We start from the raw sequence: 19,454 nt of genomic DNA, 5'->3' as shown, positions 1-19,454 counted from the left end.
ACACATGGTGGTGTAAAGCACAGTTCTAACACTTTGTAGCTCATCTATGTCTTATTATCAAAAATTTAATATTAATAATAACATACTTAAATGTAATCAGGACCCCCTCATCATGAAAGTTAAAGGTCACTTGGTGCTCACTTGGGTTTCTGTATTCAATCTCCAAAAATGTAAACTAGGTTATATTTCAAGCAATGTATTAAAGGGAAAAAAAACATCGTAAACAATAGTTTCACAAAATGAATTGTCAGATCTGGATAAACCTTCTCTATATTGAAACATAAATCATGCTTGGAACACAAGGAGCATTTCAGGATGCCTGAGTACTTGGCCCATTTTTATGTGAAATGTTTTCTTTTCCTAATTGGATGTAAACAGTGCATATAGTCTAAATTTAAAGGAATACTCTTCTCAAACTGACATTTACCCGCATACCGTGTTAGGTAAATACATGCATTTTCATACAGCTTCTTAAGGCCCATTTACACGGAGCGATGATTACTCAAAAATCGCTAAAAAGCGATCGTTTGAGCAATAATCGTTGCATCTAAACGCACAGCCATCGTGCACTTTTTCGTGCACTGCTAGTTGACTGTTAAATTCAGGTAAACCTAAAAATTGTCATGTGGTCTTATCTGCAGTTCTCCACGGGTAGTGCTGATAGCATTGTTTCCCATTAGAGAACAAAGGAACTGAAAGCAGAGAAGAGGCCTCCGGCTACTAACTGCATTCAGCTAAAGGCTTCATTTGCATGCTAATAAGCTATTAAACAGCTGAGTAGCTACTTAATAGTTTATGCTAAATGATCGCTCAGAGCTGTCACTCAAACTGTCATTTGAGTGATCTTTGAGCGATTATCACTCCATGTAAATGGGCCTTTACACAGTATTTCAAGTCCTGCACAATGGAGCCCAGGGCTGTAGCTAAAGGCTTATGGGCCCTGGGGTCAAAAGTTCTGCTTGGGCCCCTCATAAAACTTATTTTTACTACTCCTTTCGGCCCTTTAGTGTCCAGTGTCATTGACCTCCTTTTGTGCATGACACTTATTGCCCCTATCTGTGCCCTCGCACAGTGATAATACTCACTTTGTGCCCCAAAGTAGTAAGTCCCTTTTGACAAGGTACAGTAATGGTGGTTCTCATGTGCTTCCACAAAGTAAAAGAGGTCCTCCTGTGCGCCCACAATCTAATAGTGGCCCCCATGTGCACCTCCAAATAATATTGGTCCCTCTATGCCCCCAAGTAATAATAGTCTCTCTGTGTATCCCACCCTCAGCTAATAGTGGCTCTCCCCTTTCTTCCCAAGAGTTATAGTGGTTCCTCTGTACATACCCCAAGAGTAATAGTGGTCCCTGTGTGTGTGTCTACAAGAGTAATGGAGATTCCTCTGTGCATACCACCCACAGAGAAATAATGCATTCCCATCTCAAATAATAGTAGTCCCTCAGTGCATTCCCCCCATTGGAGTAATAGTGATCCCTTTGCGCATTCTTCATCCAAGGAATGATAGTGGTCCCTCTTTGAGGATTCCCCTCAGGTGTAATACTGGTCCCTCTATGTTCCTCTTCAACCCCTCCCCCCACATGGAATAACAGTGGTCCCTCTATGCATTCTTCCCCTGTAATAAAAGTAGTTCCTTTGTGCATCCTCCCCCATGGAGTAATATTGGTCCCTGTGTGTCCCCAGGCTTGGGTGGGCGCAGTTTGAATTGTCATCATTGTGACCCCTAAAGCTATGACACTGCATAGTACCATACTGGCTCAGGCTTCTATCGAAGATTCTCAGCAGACTTACAGCATCTTCGTAAATAAGGACTTTATGTTTCTTGCCTCTTTTGTCTTGTAGGTGTTTAATTATTTTAAGACTATTTATGTCGGGTGTTGGTTTTAACTAGCTGGTGTTTTTTTATTTTCATGCATGTCTGTGGGTTGAGACTAGTTGTGTTTGAGGGTGGGTAAGAAAGATCTGAGGGATGCAAAGGCAGGGTAGTACAGTTTATAATTTCTGAAGGTTACTGAGAAACAATGTCACATTTTGTTGGATGAATGCTTTGTTATTGAACTCATCTGAAATAATAGCTGTCAGGGACTGTATTTACTGCTTAATGGCAGTCAGTTCACATTTTTATTATGAATGACTTCTTTTCATTGGGACAAACATTTACTTGTGTGCAATGCAATTTACTGTATTTTTAAGTAGTTGAGAAACATCTGCTGGCCTACTTTTCTTATATTTATACAAGTGATTTGGCCTGTTTTCATTAAAGTGATTTGGTTTGGTCTTCCTGTTTTTCCCTCTTAAAAATTGGATCGCTTTGATGTGTTTGGCTTGTATTTAATGGCTTGTATTTAAGTCACTGCTAAACTTTTCCTTATAGACTTATACATCTAATTTACTATGCATGCATATCTTGAATATCCACAGCAAAGAAGGTTTTTAGTTTAACGACAAGTTCGAAACTAATGAGTTATTCATCTTAGCTATAGGAAGTACATAATGGTCAAATTAACTAGCTTTTGAGATTACAGTAAACATAAGATCTACATACATAACAAGGGTTTGGACAAAGAGACAGAAAAATAGAAAATTCTCTGGTGGTCTATAATGGGGTCCGGTCAGGAAATAGTCCATAAGCAGACAATGGATATGTTTAAATGACCCTGGGTTTTGTTGATTTATTTATGGGGGGTGCTAGTTTACTAATTATTACTTCTTTGCTCTTTATGTTAAATTGTGACTATAGAGTTGACTGTGCAATGAAATATGGACAGGAGTTGTTTCTGTCTAAATGGATAATGAACCCCCATAATAATGTCCACTGGGGCTTAAGGTTCTCTAGTCCAATGTGGACCAATGACGGGCCAGCTTAGATCTGCAGACGGTAATCAGATGTCTAGTAGTTTTGCAGCCGAGTAACCTATTTTCTTGTGGTTTAGTGGATTGGTGTCCCCTACTTTCTGTGCATTGTTTTTCTTTCTAGTGCAATGCAGGAGCATACTTCACAAGATGGAAAGGGTTACACCACCTACTTGCACCCAGCCACTGACTTCCTGGCCCATCATGCGCATTGTTAGGATGCCGGCCACTTCGGCTGTGCAGTCTATGACTTGCTGGAAACTCAATACAGTGATGTCATTGTATTTGCCTATGCTATCATACTTCCCTCTGACAGAACAGGGCCCTGTCTAGAAATGGCCTGTTTTGTCAGCAACTCTGTTCATAGTTGGAACAGGGCTATGTGAGTATTCATTTTAATATTTGGTTTTTGTAGCACTTTTATTGTGTGTGAATTCTTAAGGAGAGACTTTAGCTGTGTGTGTGTGTGTGGGGGGGGGGAGGGGGGCACAAAAAGGGCACTATCACTGATGTAGGGTCTGTAGGGGGCAATATTACTGTTAAGAGGGCACTAAAAGAGGCACAATTACTTTGAAGGGGACACTAAGAAGGTACTATTATTGTGAGTTAGGCACTAAGTGGGCACTATTACTGTGTAAGCACTGTAAGGGGCACTATTACTATCAGGAGGGCAATAAGAGGGCATTTGTTCCACGTCTGCCTTACATTTTTGCACCGTACTGTAAATACAAAAAATGTTTATAATTATGGGCTGTATTTAGATATTAACAATATTTTTGTGGGACAAGTACTTAAAATGAAAAGGAATGTATTTATTTATTTAATACCATATATACTAAAGTTTTTGAAGAATGAATTGAAAACAAGATTTTCTTAAGATTGACATTTTTGTTTGCAGGTAACAAAGGGTGCTATCACTTGTATGCATCTTTGAGTTTGTCATGTATGCTTCTTTCGATTATATCTTTTGTTTTGTTTTTAATAATATTATTATATGTAATATTTATTTTTTGTATGTTTTTGTCTTTGTCACTTATAAGGGTATACCCATAATAGTCAGCTATACCCTGGCCATCTGGCCATGGGTACAGAAACAGCCAAGCTGAATGAGCTGAGCAATGCAGTTTCCGTAATGCCCATAGACGTATAGCGCAGCAAGATACGTCGTTTCTGTAACTCAGAAGCTATGGAATCAGTGTAGATTGCTATGCTATACTGTTTCTGTAACTTCTACTTATTTCTATGGGAGTTCCAGAAACTGATTAGCTCAGCCAGCTTGGATTGTTCCACACTGCCAGCCAACTTGGCTTTGGCATCACAGTGGATGGAGGTTGGTGGACCCTCATTCTAGAGATGCGTTCCAGAGGTGAGATCTGCATCTATCAGACATTTATAGCATAATCTGTCGATTATGCTATAAATAAATTGGAATACCCCTTTAAGTAGACTATATCAATTAATTTACAAGAGAAAATGGTTATGGAGAAAAGTCCTCCAGTGCTCAGGGTGCCACCCCACTCATGCAGTAGTCCGTAAATGATGCTAATTTTGTGGGAGGTGGAGTCTGGGTGGGAGCCCAAGAGAACCTCTTACCTCACAATTTTTCCAGGTGAGGAGGTGCTCTGGACAGATGATGATGGAATTCAGTAACAGAAGGTGTGGGATAAAATTCAATTTAATGAGTTTTATAACAGAAATCAGAAATGGGTAGGTACAGTGCGTTTTGGGGTTTGACTCCTTTATCAAGCACAAATCTTATTGGCGTCTTTCTGCTTTTAATTCATTGGACAATTGTGTATAAATCAATTTATTGTTACTAGCCCCGAGAGAACACTTCCTGACTATTTCTATTGTTAGCAAGTATTCTTTCCCCCCGCAGCAGCAATGGGACAGGCAGGGAAGAATATGCAGTACAGCAGACTTTTGTTGAGTAGAGGGTATAGCTGCCATTGGTGGGGAAGAAAGGATCCCAGTCGCCATACTATACTAGAATTTCTCCCAGTCTCTCTACTATATGAGAATAGGGGGGGGGGGGGGGGGGAGTGCAACATGCACAACGCTCTGAGTCTAGACATGAGCGAGCGTACTCGCTAAGGCAAATTACTCGAGCGAGTATTGCCTTTTGCGAGTACCTGCCCGCTCATTTCAAAAGATTCGGGTGCCGGCGGGGGTGAGCATTGAGTTGCGGGAGTGAGCAGGGAGGAGCACAGGGGAGAGAGGTCTCTCCCCGTTCCTCCCCGCTCTCCCCCACCGCTCCCCGCCGGCACCCGAATCTTTTGAGACGAGCGGGCAGGTACTCGCAAAAGGCAATACTCGCTCGAGTAATTTGCCTTAGCGAGTACGCTCGTTCATCTCTATCTGAGTCCAGCCAGAGGTTCTCAATTTTTTTCTTAAACCCCCCTTCCCTTGAAAAAATCCTGCATATGTTCCTGCTTCAAGTTGTTTGGTGCCACAATCTCTAATGTCCAATGGTTATGTGCCCTAGTCCTTGGTTTGCAGTGGACTATGGTACAAGTGGTCACTTACCAACCCACTTGCCCCGTCACCCTGTCCTCCCACTGCCATAAAAGAAACTCTTTGAAATCCGCCATGTTTTGTCATTGATCCACAAATTATTTGTGCAAAAATGCTATAACAGAAGTATTGGTTGTTTTTAAACTTATTTTTACTAATTCTACATCCATATATATTAAAACAAAGTTTAATATCATAAAAGTAAGACATTAAAAAATCATTAAAATTAAAAACATTTCAGACAAAAGTAAAACAAAAGAAAATTTATTAACAAAGATTCTCCTTGGGGCAACAAGATCAGGTGCAGTACCAGTCTTTTAATACAAAATAGTAAGTAGCTAAACCTACTAGCAAACAACTTTACAAAAATCAACTTAAACATTCAGTTCAGTTGTCAGGTTATAAATAGGACTTTTCCATCACCAATATCTCAATATTGGTTGTGTATAGCTTTCAGTTTCACTAGAAAGTATTTTATATTCTCAGGTACAAGGGCATCAGTCAAAACCAGCTTGACCTTCCACCCTAACCTTGATTTGACCCACAATGACACATTCACGAGATGACAAACATGAAAAAAACCCTAAACTAACAAAGGCGAAATTGCATTCAAATTACATATTCAAGCTGTCCCTCCTAAATATCCACAACGCTATACAGTAATTGCAATATATAATCAGCTATCAGTATAGCAACATATATACTTTTCAATTAAAACCAGAAAAAAAATGTTTATGAAAAATGCATAGCAGACATGATAGTTATATAAATGGTTGTATGGTGCACATGCCAATAGGGACAGACATGATCTAAAATAATAAGCTCCTGGGTAAAAATCATGAATTATGAACGTTTGAATTGTAAATCTAAGGCAACTGAAAAAATACTTGATAAATATTACTGCTAGTTTTCTACCTGTTTTTGCTATACCTGTAGGCAGAACATGATACTAATGCATAGATCACTATTTTACAACTGAAAGAAGTGAAAGGTAATGATTAGCAGCAGATCGTTTGAGATTGGATTACTAAAGACTCTCAAATCACAGTTGTTCCCATGAAAGTTAGCCCTAACGGAAAATATAGGTGATTGAACAATTTTTAATTGATCAATCAAATACTGATCGATTTCTCATTATACTTCTTGTAGAATTCTTTCTAACACTATCCACCATCCACCTGCCTTGTGCATCTTCAATGGGAATTATTTTTTCCTTAAAGGGATATTTTAATGACATTCTCATCTACAAAGAAGTAAAAAGTGTACAGAATTAGATACAGAATTATTTTAGAAAAACATGGTGCCAATGTGGATGAGTGGGAGTTGCAATACCAAACTTGGCCACAGCACTGCAGACAATGTTCTGAACATTTTAGCAATCCGTAGAAGATTCTCATTAGTTGAGCGGCAGGGATCCCAAGCAGTGGACTCTTCAGATCTGATGTGGATGACCTATCCTAAAGATAAGTTATCAATAGTTTCTCCCTGGAAAACCCCTTTACTTAAAAAATAAGGAAATAAAGATTTTTTCTCCTGTGTTTGCAGTGTATAGCTGCTGCCAGAGACTAGGTGGCTGGGGAGAAGTGGGGCAGCATGAGCAGCAGCAGTGGAAAGCAGAGAAATCAATCATTAGCATTTTTGACAGGATATGCTTGCGTTGTTCACAAGAGCCAGGTCCTAGTGGCCAGTGCTTGTAATAGGGCCTAAAGGGACACTGTGACCATGGAACGCCCCATAAACTAAGTTACTGGAGCCGTTCCAGGAGATGATGGGGAACTGGGGGATGTGGTTTTTATACTCAACCGCACCCCAGTTCCCGCAGAGTCCTCTCATGAAGTCTGAGAGTGGTCCAAAGGCAGAGGCATAACTTGAAGCTCCCGGGCCTCGATGCAAAACTTGTAACAGGGCCCCCAACTATAATGCTTTACTCATAGTACTGGGTTACCTATATGGAGAAGAGAGGCCTTATGGGCCCCATAAGGCTCCTGGGCCTGGTGCAACCGCATCCCCTGCATCCTCTATAGTTACGCTCCTGTCTAAAGGCTTGACTCTTTTCAAAATTGCTGTGTGTGCTCTCCCGTAGATTTCTATAGAAGAGTGTGCTTACAGCGGTCTGAAAAGAGTCAAATTTTCAGACGGTGTGTGAACTTTATAGAAGGACACCGTGGGAACCATGGAGCAGATAAGTATAAAAATGACATCCCCGTCTCTCCGTCACCTCCTGAAACAGCACCATACTTTAGTTTAGGGTATGTTCACATGGGGTGGAAATGCTGCGAAATTTCTGCAACATTTTCCCCCGTTTGAACATATCCTTATGCTGCTGTTCCGTGGTGACAGTGTCCCTTTAATAAAGATTGTAATTTTTTGAGTATTTTGTTTTAATTTGGTGTGCCAATCTGCTTTACATACGCCTCTTTAGGGTTCTTTCTTTACAATAGGCTGCTATATATTTTTAGTTCTGTTTTGGTAAAGCAGCTAGAAATGCTGGATAGATACTGAAGTAATAATAATGATTTATGATATAATATCTGCTGGTTATAGATTCCCCCCTGCTTCCTGACTGTAAACTTTATGCATCATATCTTCCCCCTTGTCTGCTGTAAATTGTACACTAAATACCCCGTCATTAGCTGCAAAACCTTTCAGTCAGCATGATTGACGGATTTCGCAAAAAAAATGAGCTCTCCAGCTTGCAATGTATAGCTGCAGACTGTAAGCACGGGGGAAATGGAGAAAATGATTAATTCCAATTACCAAAATTATTTTTCAGTGTAAAAATATATGGATTTATAAAAATTGAACAAAGGTGTCCACAACCCTCACCAGTCTCATATTTCTAGAATATTTTTGACACAAACATGGAAATGACTTTGTGCTGAATCTGATCCTTTAGGCTGTTAAATAAGAGGAACCAAAAGGACAAGCTGTTAATCACTAACCCAAAAGTACTTACAAGAAACCACTGTTATCAAGTAGAGCAAAACTGCAGTTTGCAGTAAGATGCTAGAAACTGAGTTGTAAATGACTATAATTTATACCTAAAGCCAGGCCTTATGTGCAAAGAGAATACAATACAAATGCATAGCACCAACATTTAAATACTTGTTTCCAAAATTTATGATTTTAGCATCCGGAAGATCTGCGTGACTGGAAGTATGGGCGAAAGCGGCACTGTAATATCGTATGAAAGCTGTGGGAATAAAGAGACCTACAAACCAATATGTTCAGTATGTATGTATATATATATATATATATATATATATATATATATATATATATATATATATATATATATGTATATATGTGTATATATATATATATATACACATATATATATACATATATACATATATATATGTATATATATATATATATATATATACACATATATATATACATATATACATATATATATGTATATATATATATATATATATATAGGAGGCAATGGCCTTGCCGTCAACTACTTTTATTTTTTGGACCAACATTATTAACATTATTACTAGGAGGAAAAACATATTTGTAAGCTAAAGTGGCCCAGGCAGTCACCATGTATAAAATCAATGATGCAAGGCTGCATAATTTAACCGATTCCTTTGAACCTAGAATTGTATGAGTGGTTGGTTGATCTCCTGTGCAGGACCCCCCTCTTACGTTGTACCACATAGTTCCCAATTAATACAATTGTGCCCTGTCTAGATATAAATAACTGTGAGGCATCTAAGTAACACTGCCTAAAAGCTGACTAAACAACACAGTCCAATCAATAAACGCTATCCAATCAATCAAATAAACTAAGCAATTAAACTACATTCTGTGCAGCTCACTTTCCATAGGTTTGCGCAACATGTGTGTGATTGGGCACGTAAGTACCAATGTATCCAGGACATTAGAATCAGTGGCACCTCCTTCAATAGTGATAAGTGATGCATCATGGGCCACCACCCCATAGACCAGATCTATTTCCTTACTGATGCCAAATTATCAAGCTCTTCCCAGTCTAGATGGATAAGAAAGCTTGGATTTCACTTTAGCCATTACTGTGGTATAGGGAAGATAAAGTTTCTTCTTGAGGAGAGCACCAAATTAGTATTAAGAATTTATATATAGGCCATGCAATGCTCCCTGGGAAAAAAATTTATGCAAATAGGGGATCGATAAGTACCTCCACAGTTCCAGTGAGGGGTAGTTTTGCACCCCCTATTTCTAACCATACTTTAAAAAAAAAAGTCTAATTATAATTTAAAGCCATTGTTTCTGTTGACACTACTCTACAAAGTGCTTGCTTTGTCAACTGAAATACTGGATAGGAATCTTGAATTTTCACTCTACTTAAAATTACTGTTACTTAAGAAATATATACATTTTCTCAAATGGTTGTTTTACATGTGGGAACCTGTCCAAAAATGTTATTGTAACTTCAGCAAAACACACACATTGGCAGAAACTGTTTCAGAATTTCTAATATAGACTCTAGAGGAGGGCCTTTTCCATAAAATCAGTTGAAATAATGTTGGATCTCGAGTTTGAGCAGCTATAAATATGCTGATTTGATAAACTTACTATAGATGAATACAGATGAGGCTTGAAAAATCTATCAGACAGACATACAATAAAAATAGAGGAGTTGTAGTACCGAGAATATGTTCTACATTTTGTAACGGGACTTTTGATACAAATTTTTAAAACAGCTTGACTTCGATGCACATATAGCTTACTGACTTCTCTATGTAATATCTGGTAGTTACCAAGCAAAATATCATGAGTACAAAAACAGTCATCAAATAATTAGCATGTTGCTGTCAACTACTGAGCAGGTGCCAAGTATTACGCATAGACTACACCACTTTAAAGGAGTTGTACAGGAATTCAACAAAAAGGCCTCTGTTCATGCAGTGTGTTAGAAACACGTTCTAGGATTGGTGAATGCATTTGTAGATTGGAGTGGAAGGGGGTGAAGCCTAACACCCCACTCTTCCTTTCAATCAGACTTACCATTCAGCCTATCAGGTATGAATAATGTGATGTAAGGCTCTGTCCCCAGCCACATACTGTTCCCTCTTCAGTCCAGAGATGCACTCACAATTTTGTTAAATTACTAGACAACCCCTTTAACTGCCGGGAGATAAGCCACTGTTGGAACTTAGGCATGCATGTTTATAGAGATCGGGAGAAAGAGCTGTTGGCTGAAGGAGTCTTTGGCCAACAGCTGTCTCAGTCACTGATTTCAGGATAGCTATGGCTTTCTATCACAATTTTTAGATCCAATTTGACGTTGAGATTTATTGTTCAGTCTCCTTGTATGCAAATATAAAATGTTCTATTGGTAATCTAATATATATGTCTTAGCATGTCCTGTGTCAGTTTGTAACCAAAATACTGCCACCACGTGGTTGGATGACCACTTGAGATGCTAAGGCATTTATACATGTGGGCCAATTGAGGGGGACTTGACAACTAATTGTTTATACTGTAGAGGACATTGTGGCCGGCACTCACCAGCTGGGGGTGGGGGTTGAGGGAGAATAATGGTGCGCCAACCACTCACCAGTGTAGTGGAGGGCAACTCCTACTACACTAACAGTCAGCACCCACATCCAAATTAATTCCACTGTGCCCTGCACTCAACAGTGTTGCAGAGAGCGACTCCTGCTACACTAACCTGCACATTTGCCTCAGCTAATTCTACTTCACCAACCTGTGGCTAGCCGCTCTTGCTGCATTCAGCGCTCACATCGAAGCGCTGTACAAAGATGTGCAGCGGGATGTGGGCGGTACCAAGAGAGGGGGCGGTGCTCACTAGTTTTTGTGTGAGTCATTGTCCTGTGGCAAGACCTGTGTTTCTGTTACAAGCACCATCCTGAGATGACCTATCTACTAGTATTCAATAAAGTAGCTTCCTATTGATTTTTAGAAACATTATGTCCCATACCATTTAATAGTGCTACCTGTTACTTGATTAATCAGTGAATGTCTAAATTAAAATCTGATTGAAAGAGTCATTTGAAAGCATTCCATAAGTTGTGCTTTGATACACAATACAATAAGTGCTAAACTAAACTTGAGTTTTGAGGACTTTAAAAGTGTTATTTCTCAAATAAGAGACCTCTACTACTCCTCCTATTACATTTTACACACAGTCAACTCCATCCAAATATTAGCCATTCATTTTATGCCTAAAGCTCTAAATTCTAAATAAAAACAGACTTAAAGGGACACTGATGAATTCTACTCATGGTTGTACACAGTCTGGTGAACCAATACTTAAAGTGGTTGTTCAGAATAAGCAAAAAAAGGTTTTTTGGTCCCTAGAAACAGCACTATTGTTGTCTACGGTCCGTTTTCTGTAACTGCAGGTCATATCCACTCAAGAGAATGGGACTGAGTTGCAATACAAGATACCAGCCATGGCAAACCTCTTTTTAGAGATCCGGAACAACCAAGATAAGAGACTTATCAAATCAGCTTATCAAATCATTTGGGTAAAGCTTTACTCCCCTCTGAACTCATTAATCTCTATTCTTGGAAAGATCAGTTTACATTCTGAGATAAGGCTGCCTTTACTATGTCGAAAAATGAGCAAACGTTAAATATTCATATATATATATAAATCTACTGTGGTGTTCCATCCATACGTAGCAATCATGCCCTAATATACGGCATGCCGATGCATTTTAAGCCAGGCTATTCTAACCATGGTAATACTGATCCTGGTCTAAAATAACCAAAAAAAGGTAAAAGAATAAAAAAAAAGCTAGCTTATCCATTACTGCATAACTGCAATAGATTCATAAAGTATTTTATATTAAAATAAGCACTGCTTATGCACTTTACAAGACAGATGCTAAGGTTGAGTGTCAACAGCTATGCTGAGCATTGGCATTTCATTTTGCTGGCAAGCATTTTATGATCCCTCTTGCAAAAAGATCCTTCATAATCTTCACTTTTCAATAGAATACAAAAATAAGCATTTCTTTAAATAATTTAGTTGCTTCAAACAAATTATGATAAAGCGTCTAAATAATAAAGGCAAGGTTTGGCAGTAGGCAATTAGATAAGAACTGTAACTACGGTAGTTGCTGCATAGTCTTGTTTGACAAACCAATACTATGGCGGTATCATAGTTGCTGGTGTCTTTATAACACATTCTCCATGTGTTTAAAGATATGCGTTCTTCTAAGACCGTCCTTCCCTCTTAACCCTGGTTCGTTTGCCATGGATCCTGTATGCAACGGCATTAGAATCCACATATCGAGGCACATATATGGTATTCTAGATTTAGTTCCAAAGAAAGTTTGACCTCTGAAATGTCTCCTTGGTCTCTGAACAACTTAATTGGACAACCTTGTTTCCACATGTACGTGTCCTTATCACGAAGGCACTGACGGTTTTCTTTGGCTCAAAATGTGGCTACAGCAAAAAACATCAAAGTATATTGCAGGAGTCAAGAGAATTCCTTGTAATGCCCCTTTTGAAATGATAATGTATATAGCAACTCTGCCATCATTATTTTACGGACTGCGGTGGCATTATGGCCATCTTCGGTTGCACCTTTCCATCTGTGTCCAAAGAAGCATCTTTGCTTTTCTTTCTAGGAGGCTTCTTAATAGGTGTTTTCTTTACTACCTGTTCGCCTGTTTCTTGCTTTACAGCTGCAGGCGGCTCTTGACTGCTATTAGAGTTTTGCTTTTCAAGCAGATTGTTGGTGGCTGGTACGGGCTCCGTAACTGGACTGATCATTTTTTGCAGATTGGTGGTTGTGGGCAGAATTGCTTTGTTGCACTTTTGATTGATGGCTGCAGCAGATCGCTTGGCTTTCTGTGGAGGGGTAGGTTTCTCTTTTTGTGTTTTTAGGGGGCCTATACCATTTTGATTGGTGCTGCTTTCTATTCTGTTGAGGCTTTGTGTTTTTTCTTTTAATTGAGCAGCTAGCAAGGAAGCTGCCTCTGAGGACAAATGAGGATGAAGTACCTCACCCCGCAACTTGCTGTGATCTGGACTTTTTGGAGCATCCTTATTATCAGCACTCTTTTTGTCGATATGCAGGTTTCCTATTCTTTTTAGGGCATTTTGAACTGTCCCATTAATACTTTCTATGTGGTCATGGCTTTTGTTTCTGTGCTTTAACTTGGATGGAGACAGAGATTCATCAGGTTTGCTTTCGGCTGTGCTCACATCCTTCACATGCTTTTGTCCCTTGTCCTTATTCCTCATGATGACTTTGTCTTCATTTCTGCCTTGACCAGCAGGGCAAGTATCACTGGGGGTTCTTTTTCTATGATGATCTTTAATGTTTGAATTTTGTTCCGATGGCTCAGTACTAGTGGATGTCTTATCTGGAGATTTATTAAATGCTGGTAGGGAATTGGACTGATTTGAATTAAATTTGCCGTGAATCCAAGAAACTTTAGGCTTTGTAGAAGGATCTGGTGGAGGAGGTTTTGTTCTCTCGGGAGATGGGGGTTTTGCACCTATTGTAGCACTTCTATTATCCATGGTACTGTCATCTTCATCTTTAGACTGCTTAGATAATCTTGCAACTTTAGCATACAATGCACCACCAGTTGATCCTGAGCCACAAGACGACCTTTCGCTGTCAGATGATTTCAGTAATGGAGTTTCACTATTATCCACCTGGGATGATTTAGGAGATCCAGAATCTTTTAAGTACGTATATTCCCCAGCTTCCTCCTCATTAATTGGAGGTGTCATTTTTTCCAGAACACTGACATTTCCCTTTTGTTTGCAGTCTGTCATTGAATCTAAAAGATAAAACAGTATGATATTAACATATTAGTATCAATAACATGAACAAAGGTAATGTCACATTCATAATATGAAGAGGAAGAGAACGGGGTACCACTTGATTATGCTATTTATATGTACTCTAGTAGGTGGGTAGAAATACTATATCTGTAAGATGCTTATGAGCAGTTAAGATAGTAGATACATTATGTCACTAGAATGCAAGGCACCACTTATTTTGGATGAGCGTTGACTGACAAGGTTCTTCTCTACAATTTCCGCCCACATATATTTTTCATTGGCTCTGATGAAGCGGCAGAGAACCCTCATGAGCCTCTGTTCTGAACACGGTCTTAACTGCTCATAGGCATCTTATAAATACTTTTTTTTAAAGTGCCTCTTTCTTATGATATAATGCTACATGTGAATAGTTTTACAGGAGAATTTCCCGTCTCACTCACCCTCATGAGGCACACAATACACTGGTCCATCATCAGTGGTATCAAAGGATGAAAAAGAACCACGGGATGACCATGAAGGAGATGGTTGTTCAACAACAGATGGTGGTTCAATGAAGCTGCAATTAAATGTATTCTCCATGTCATGATGAGCCACTGAAATGAAGAAAAATGAAATTTGAGGATGTGGCGGGGAAAACCCAAGAGCTTGCTGTTTGGACTAATAATGGTTTGATACAATGCTATCATTTCATGTAATACATTAAATAAGAATGTATTTTATGGCCTTGACATGGAGCTGTCCAACTTTATATTAACTGTATATCAGTGCTATCTACCAGCTATTTTAAAGCACAAATATAAAAAAAAATGTAAATCCATTAGGCATTTATTTATAACATTTTCCATAAACATCCAAACACAGAAATAAAGAGATCAAAAAGTACAAGGAAAATATCTTTATATTTTGTCCCCCTTCCCTCCTCCTGTGTCACGGCGCTATGTACCCTCAACTAAATACGTAATACATGTTCAGTTTATCTATAGAAGGAAGCGACTATCCGTTGTCGATCTTCCTTCAAGATTCTTTCAATATAGTCTCATATTTTGGAAAAATAATTCCTTTTCCTTAGACCCTCTCCACCTCTGAGTTCTTCAAGTGCATATGTTTCCTAAGTGACTGCAGCAACAAATCCTGATCTGGTGCTAGACTATAGATCCATTGTTTTAGATTAGACCTCTTTATTGCTAGTAATACGATATGGATTATATCCATAGATAATACTGAAGCTGGAATTACCAAGAAATCCTCATGATAAAGTCAAAACCACAGTTCCTCCTTTATTCTACTGCCATCAATCAAACACAAAATCTATAATACTTCTTGATGTATACTGTAATACCATAAGAGTTGTGGGTTCTGCAGTAGTAAGCATTCAAATAGTCATTCAGTTTTTAGCAAAATTGAAAAACTTTTCTTTAGCTATAGAACTAATGGCATAAAGCTCTGATCAGAGGCGTAACTTGAAGATTCGTGGGCCCCAATGCAAAATCTGTAAAAGGACACCCCAACTATAATGCTATATTCATAGTACTGGGCTTCCTATATGGAGAAGATAGGCCTTATGGACCCCTAAGGCTCCTGGGCCCGGGTGCAACCGCATCCCCCATAGTTACACCCCTGGCTCTGATATACAGCTAACTCACCAACTAGTTAGTTTTAGCACTTAGACAGATGATGTCTCTGCTTCATCCCCAGCCAGATAAGATGTGAAGCTTGCTCAACTGCCAAGCATGGCAGCCAACTGTAAAAATAGGGCACTTTTTCCAGTGTCCGTGAAAAAGAATAGTTGCGCCCGTGATTTTTTTTGAGGCTGGTAGTACTTGAGCAGATTATTGTGACCGCAATTATTGTCATTTTAGAGCTCCCAGTAAGTGCTGGTAATAAGTTTACATCAGCATCTGACCTATAAACATGTATCACTAATAATCTTTATCATTTAGTATGGTCTTCCAATTTGTTCGTAAAAAATATTGACTGTCCGTGGTTTTTGGATAAGTTGTTCAGGAAAATGAAAAATTCAGGTTGGCAAGGTTGTCATCAAGGTTGAGTTCTTGTTCTCACTAAACAGAACAAATTAAGTGACGTCATTAGACTAATACGGTAACACTAGCTATATTTACTTGTAATCAGTTATTGTATGCTGCATATACTACTTACTGACACCTGGAATTAAAGTCACATTCAACTGACCACCAGGGAAATAAAGCACACATCTACTGTTAACCAACATCATTGAGATGAGTGTATACTGCACTATCAGTAACTCAGAAACAGACACAGAATGAGCAGCGCTGGCCAGTCAAATCAACATGTAGTGTCTGAGATTACTGATGCGTACTAATACACAGGGAACATCAGGTAGTCAGAGATGCAACGCGGCCATCTTTGTCCAAGTAATTTTTTGCCACTAATCACAAGAAATGAGCATCTGCACATTAATGACCACCAGAGCTTATTCACTATACACCAGCAAAGAAATACCCTTTATATCTGCCACCAACATACAGAGGATCAGTGACCACCTAGGAATTGAGGCCGTGCCCACCACTTTATATACATTATTGAATGCCAGGAGGTTGTAACCTAAACTAATCTAAAAATCCCTAGATACTTTTTCTTGCACCACACTTTGACCCCTTTGCGTGCCCTTTGGCGGATGATTTTGGCGTCATTAGATTTGTGACATCCTCACCACCACCGTAAAATCATTAAATTTGAGTTTGATACATTGAACGACCCATCAGGCAAGGTCACAGTTCCTATGTTAAGTCTAGCGGCGCTGTTGTGCTTCAGCCAATAGAGCCACTAGGGAGAGTCAAGCATTGCTGAGTGATGTTCATATCAAGTGCTTACCAGTTTGACTGTTGCCATGTCCCCAAAACGTGGAAGACCAAGCTGTGCGCGACGAACAGTAAGTCATTCAAATACAAATGACCATGACTTTACACCAGATGACTATAAATGATGTGAGCAGAAATAAAGTGACCAGTTACTAGTGGGCAAATTATCGCTTGTCTCCCTGTTGGTGTCCATGTTTACACGGAGCGATTGCCATTTGCATTTACTCTGTTGAGTGATTATTTGGACAATAGTCGTCCTGTGTAAATCCACCCTAACCAAGTGGTTATATGCATTAAATTATGTAGGATAACATCATAATTAGCACTCTTTGCTCAATAGTCCTGTAATACTTTGGAATGAGACTCCTAAACTGTAACACTGCAAAGGACTCCATCTTCATCCAGCTTTAGCCCTTCGCAATCTAGTGTTGGCCCTCATTTGACAAAAAGATTTCCCTCCATAGCTCCGATGTTGGATGAGGGCTGACACATATTTTTAACAACATGCAGGACAGAGCTCCGATGTTGGAGGCTGTTCTGCATATGTATGTTACAGTATGCAGGACACTGCTCCGATGTTGGAGGCTGTTCTGCATATGTATGCTACAGTATACAGGACAGCGCTCCGATGGAGCTGGGGAGTGTGCAGGTGGCAGAAAAATTGGATTGGAAAGGGTTAGAATGAAGCATATTAAAGAGAACTTGTACTTTATCTTCAATATTAGATTGCTATGTTTGTGTTCTGATGATTAACCTTTCTAATGGATGCAAACAGTCTTCCAACGTAACTCTCTCAGCTCCTGAAGAAGGATTTAGTTTATTATTCGTGTGACTTAGCGACCAAGGTGAGGTAATCAAAGCACTGACCCCAGGAAAACGGCATTTCATTTTAGCACAGTAAGCGAAATAATAAAAACAGGCAGACACTGCAACAATACTGTACCATAATAATGAGTATGTCTGCCCTTCGCATGGATTAATCCACATAAACTGTGCAGCACGGTGTGTTACGCTGCTCATATAGCGGAAAATCTGTTTTTTCAAATGTAAAAAGTTTAGCAAAGACAGGACTGTCCAACCTCCACCTGTTCTTGTAGTTTTGGTCTTGACAAACTGCCAGCAGAGTGGTAAAATAATCCTGAGCACCTGTAGCTAAGAAATGAGTTCTGCAGCAGTGTGTTCACGGGAAACCGCAAGCTGCCCCAGACAAAGGCAGTCTGCACATAGTAGAGTAAAGAACATTTCCATGTTGGAGCACTTAGCATGCCTGGCAACAGTGAATCAGATGTTGAGTTCGATTGATGCCAAACAGGACCATAAAGTAAATGAAAACATGGTAAGATGAGAATAAAGTCCCTTATTATAATGTCGCTGTTTACATTCTATTCTGCACCACAGCATCTATATGAACGGTAGATAAAAAGCACTATTTCTCGCACAATTATTCTCCAAAACAATGTTTTTTTTAAAAAGTAGTATACCAAAAAAGGAGCATTCTTCGTTGCAACAGTAGTTGAAAGAGGGGATTTTTTCTCCATAGCAACTTGACATTGACTTGTAGCTTTCCCTGACTTCTAACTAGGTCCGGACAGAACATCATTACATTAATAGAAATAAACTTCATCTTTGAAGTTATGAGCCCAAAATTCAATTTTAATTCAAAGTCTTAGGCCATAGCCAAAAAATTCAAAAAAGTAATTCAGGCAAGAATTGTGATGTGAAAAGTACAATATAACATTAAAGAAAGCGCATTTCAAGATATGGTCTGAAACAAGATTACCTATGGTATATTGCACTCTAATATTGGTGAAGAAATAGGAACATGGACTTTTTACAATTCTCTAGAGGAAAATGAACTATAAATGACTCTGAGTGGTGTCAAAAAGTTATTCTGTTCCTTATGTAAGAAATAGTCGAGCTTAGAGCAGCATCTATTTTTTTATTAGTATGAAGTCAGTTGACGTAGCCTCCAGCACTAGAGATAGCTGATATACTAGTTTCAGCATAAAGGAAACCAAACCCAACAGTGATAGTTTCAAATAACATGTATTTCTATCAATATTGTCAGATTGGGCAGTGAACCAAGAACCTCTCTAATCACGTTTGTGTAATGAATGACACCTAGCCCTCATGCCCATTTACCCATTTCACTTATGATCTCATGGTGCAGTATGCATTTTAAAAGAATGTTAGAGAGCACTGAGGCTGTATGGGCTTGGGATGTGAAAGAAAAATAAACTTACTGAAGTTTATGGAGTGAAGCAAAAGTCTGGACACATCGATTTAACTGGTGCAATAATTAGAAATGCCAATGTGTGAAAGCATTAATTGGGAGGGAGGTTGTCCTTGTTTAACTTCTAAACAAGTAAAGATCAAGCAAAATTCAACTTCCAGTATTTCTGAAAACATTTTAGCCAAGATCGATATATCATATGACCCTCTTCCCACTTGAAAAACTAAGCTGAATTCAATATAG

At 39.0% G+C, this 19,454-nt stretch overlaps 1 protein-coding gene across 1 annotated transcript in view; it reads right to left on the bottom strand.

Annotated features, from left to right (window-relative positions):
- Positions 1-8,808: 8,808 nt before the first annotated feature.
- Positions 8,809-19,454, bottom strand: part of SCARF2 (scavenger receptor class F member 2) — a 181,941-nt gene continuing 171,295 nt past the window's right edge. Inside the window, exons 10-11 of the mRNA XM_066603670.1 lie at positions 14,579-14,731; positions 8,809-14,134 (exon numbers count right to left, since the gene is read on the bottom strand). Coding sequence (XP_066459767.1) covers positions 12,879-14,134; positions 14,579-14,731 — 1,409 coding nt within the window. The 3' untranslated portion in view covers positions 8,809-12,878. The remainder of the gene's footprint in view (positions 14,135-14,578; positions 14,732-19,454) is intronic.

Source organism: Eleutherodactylus coqui, chromosome 5, assembly GCF_035609145.1.
Source record: "Eleutherodactylus coqui strain aEleCoq1 chromosome 5, aEleCoq1.hap1, whole genome shotgun sequence".
NCBI classification, from domain to species: Eukaryota; Metazoa; Chordata; class Amphibia; order Anura; family Eleutherodactylidae; genus Eleutherodactylus; species Eleutherodactylus coqui.
The sequence above is the reverse complement of the archived record's forward strand: the minus strand, read 5'-3'. Positions and strand labels throughout refer to the sequence as shown.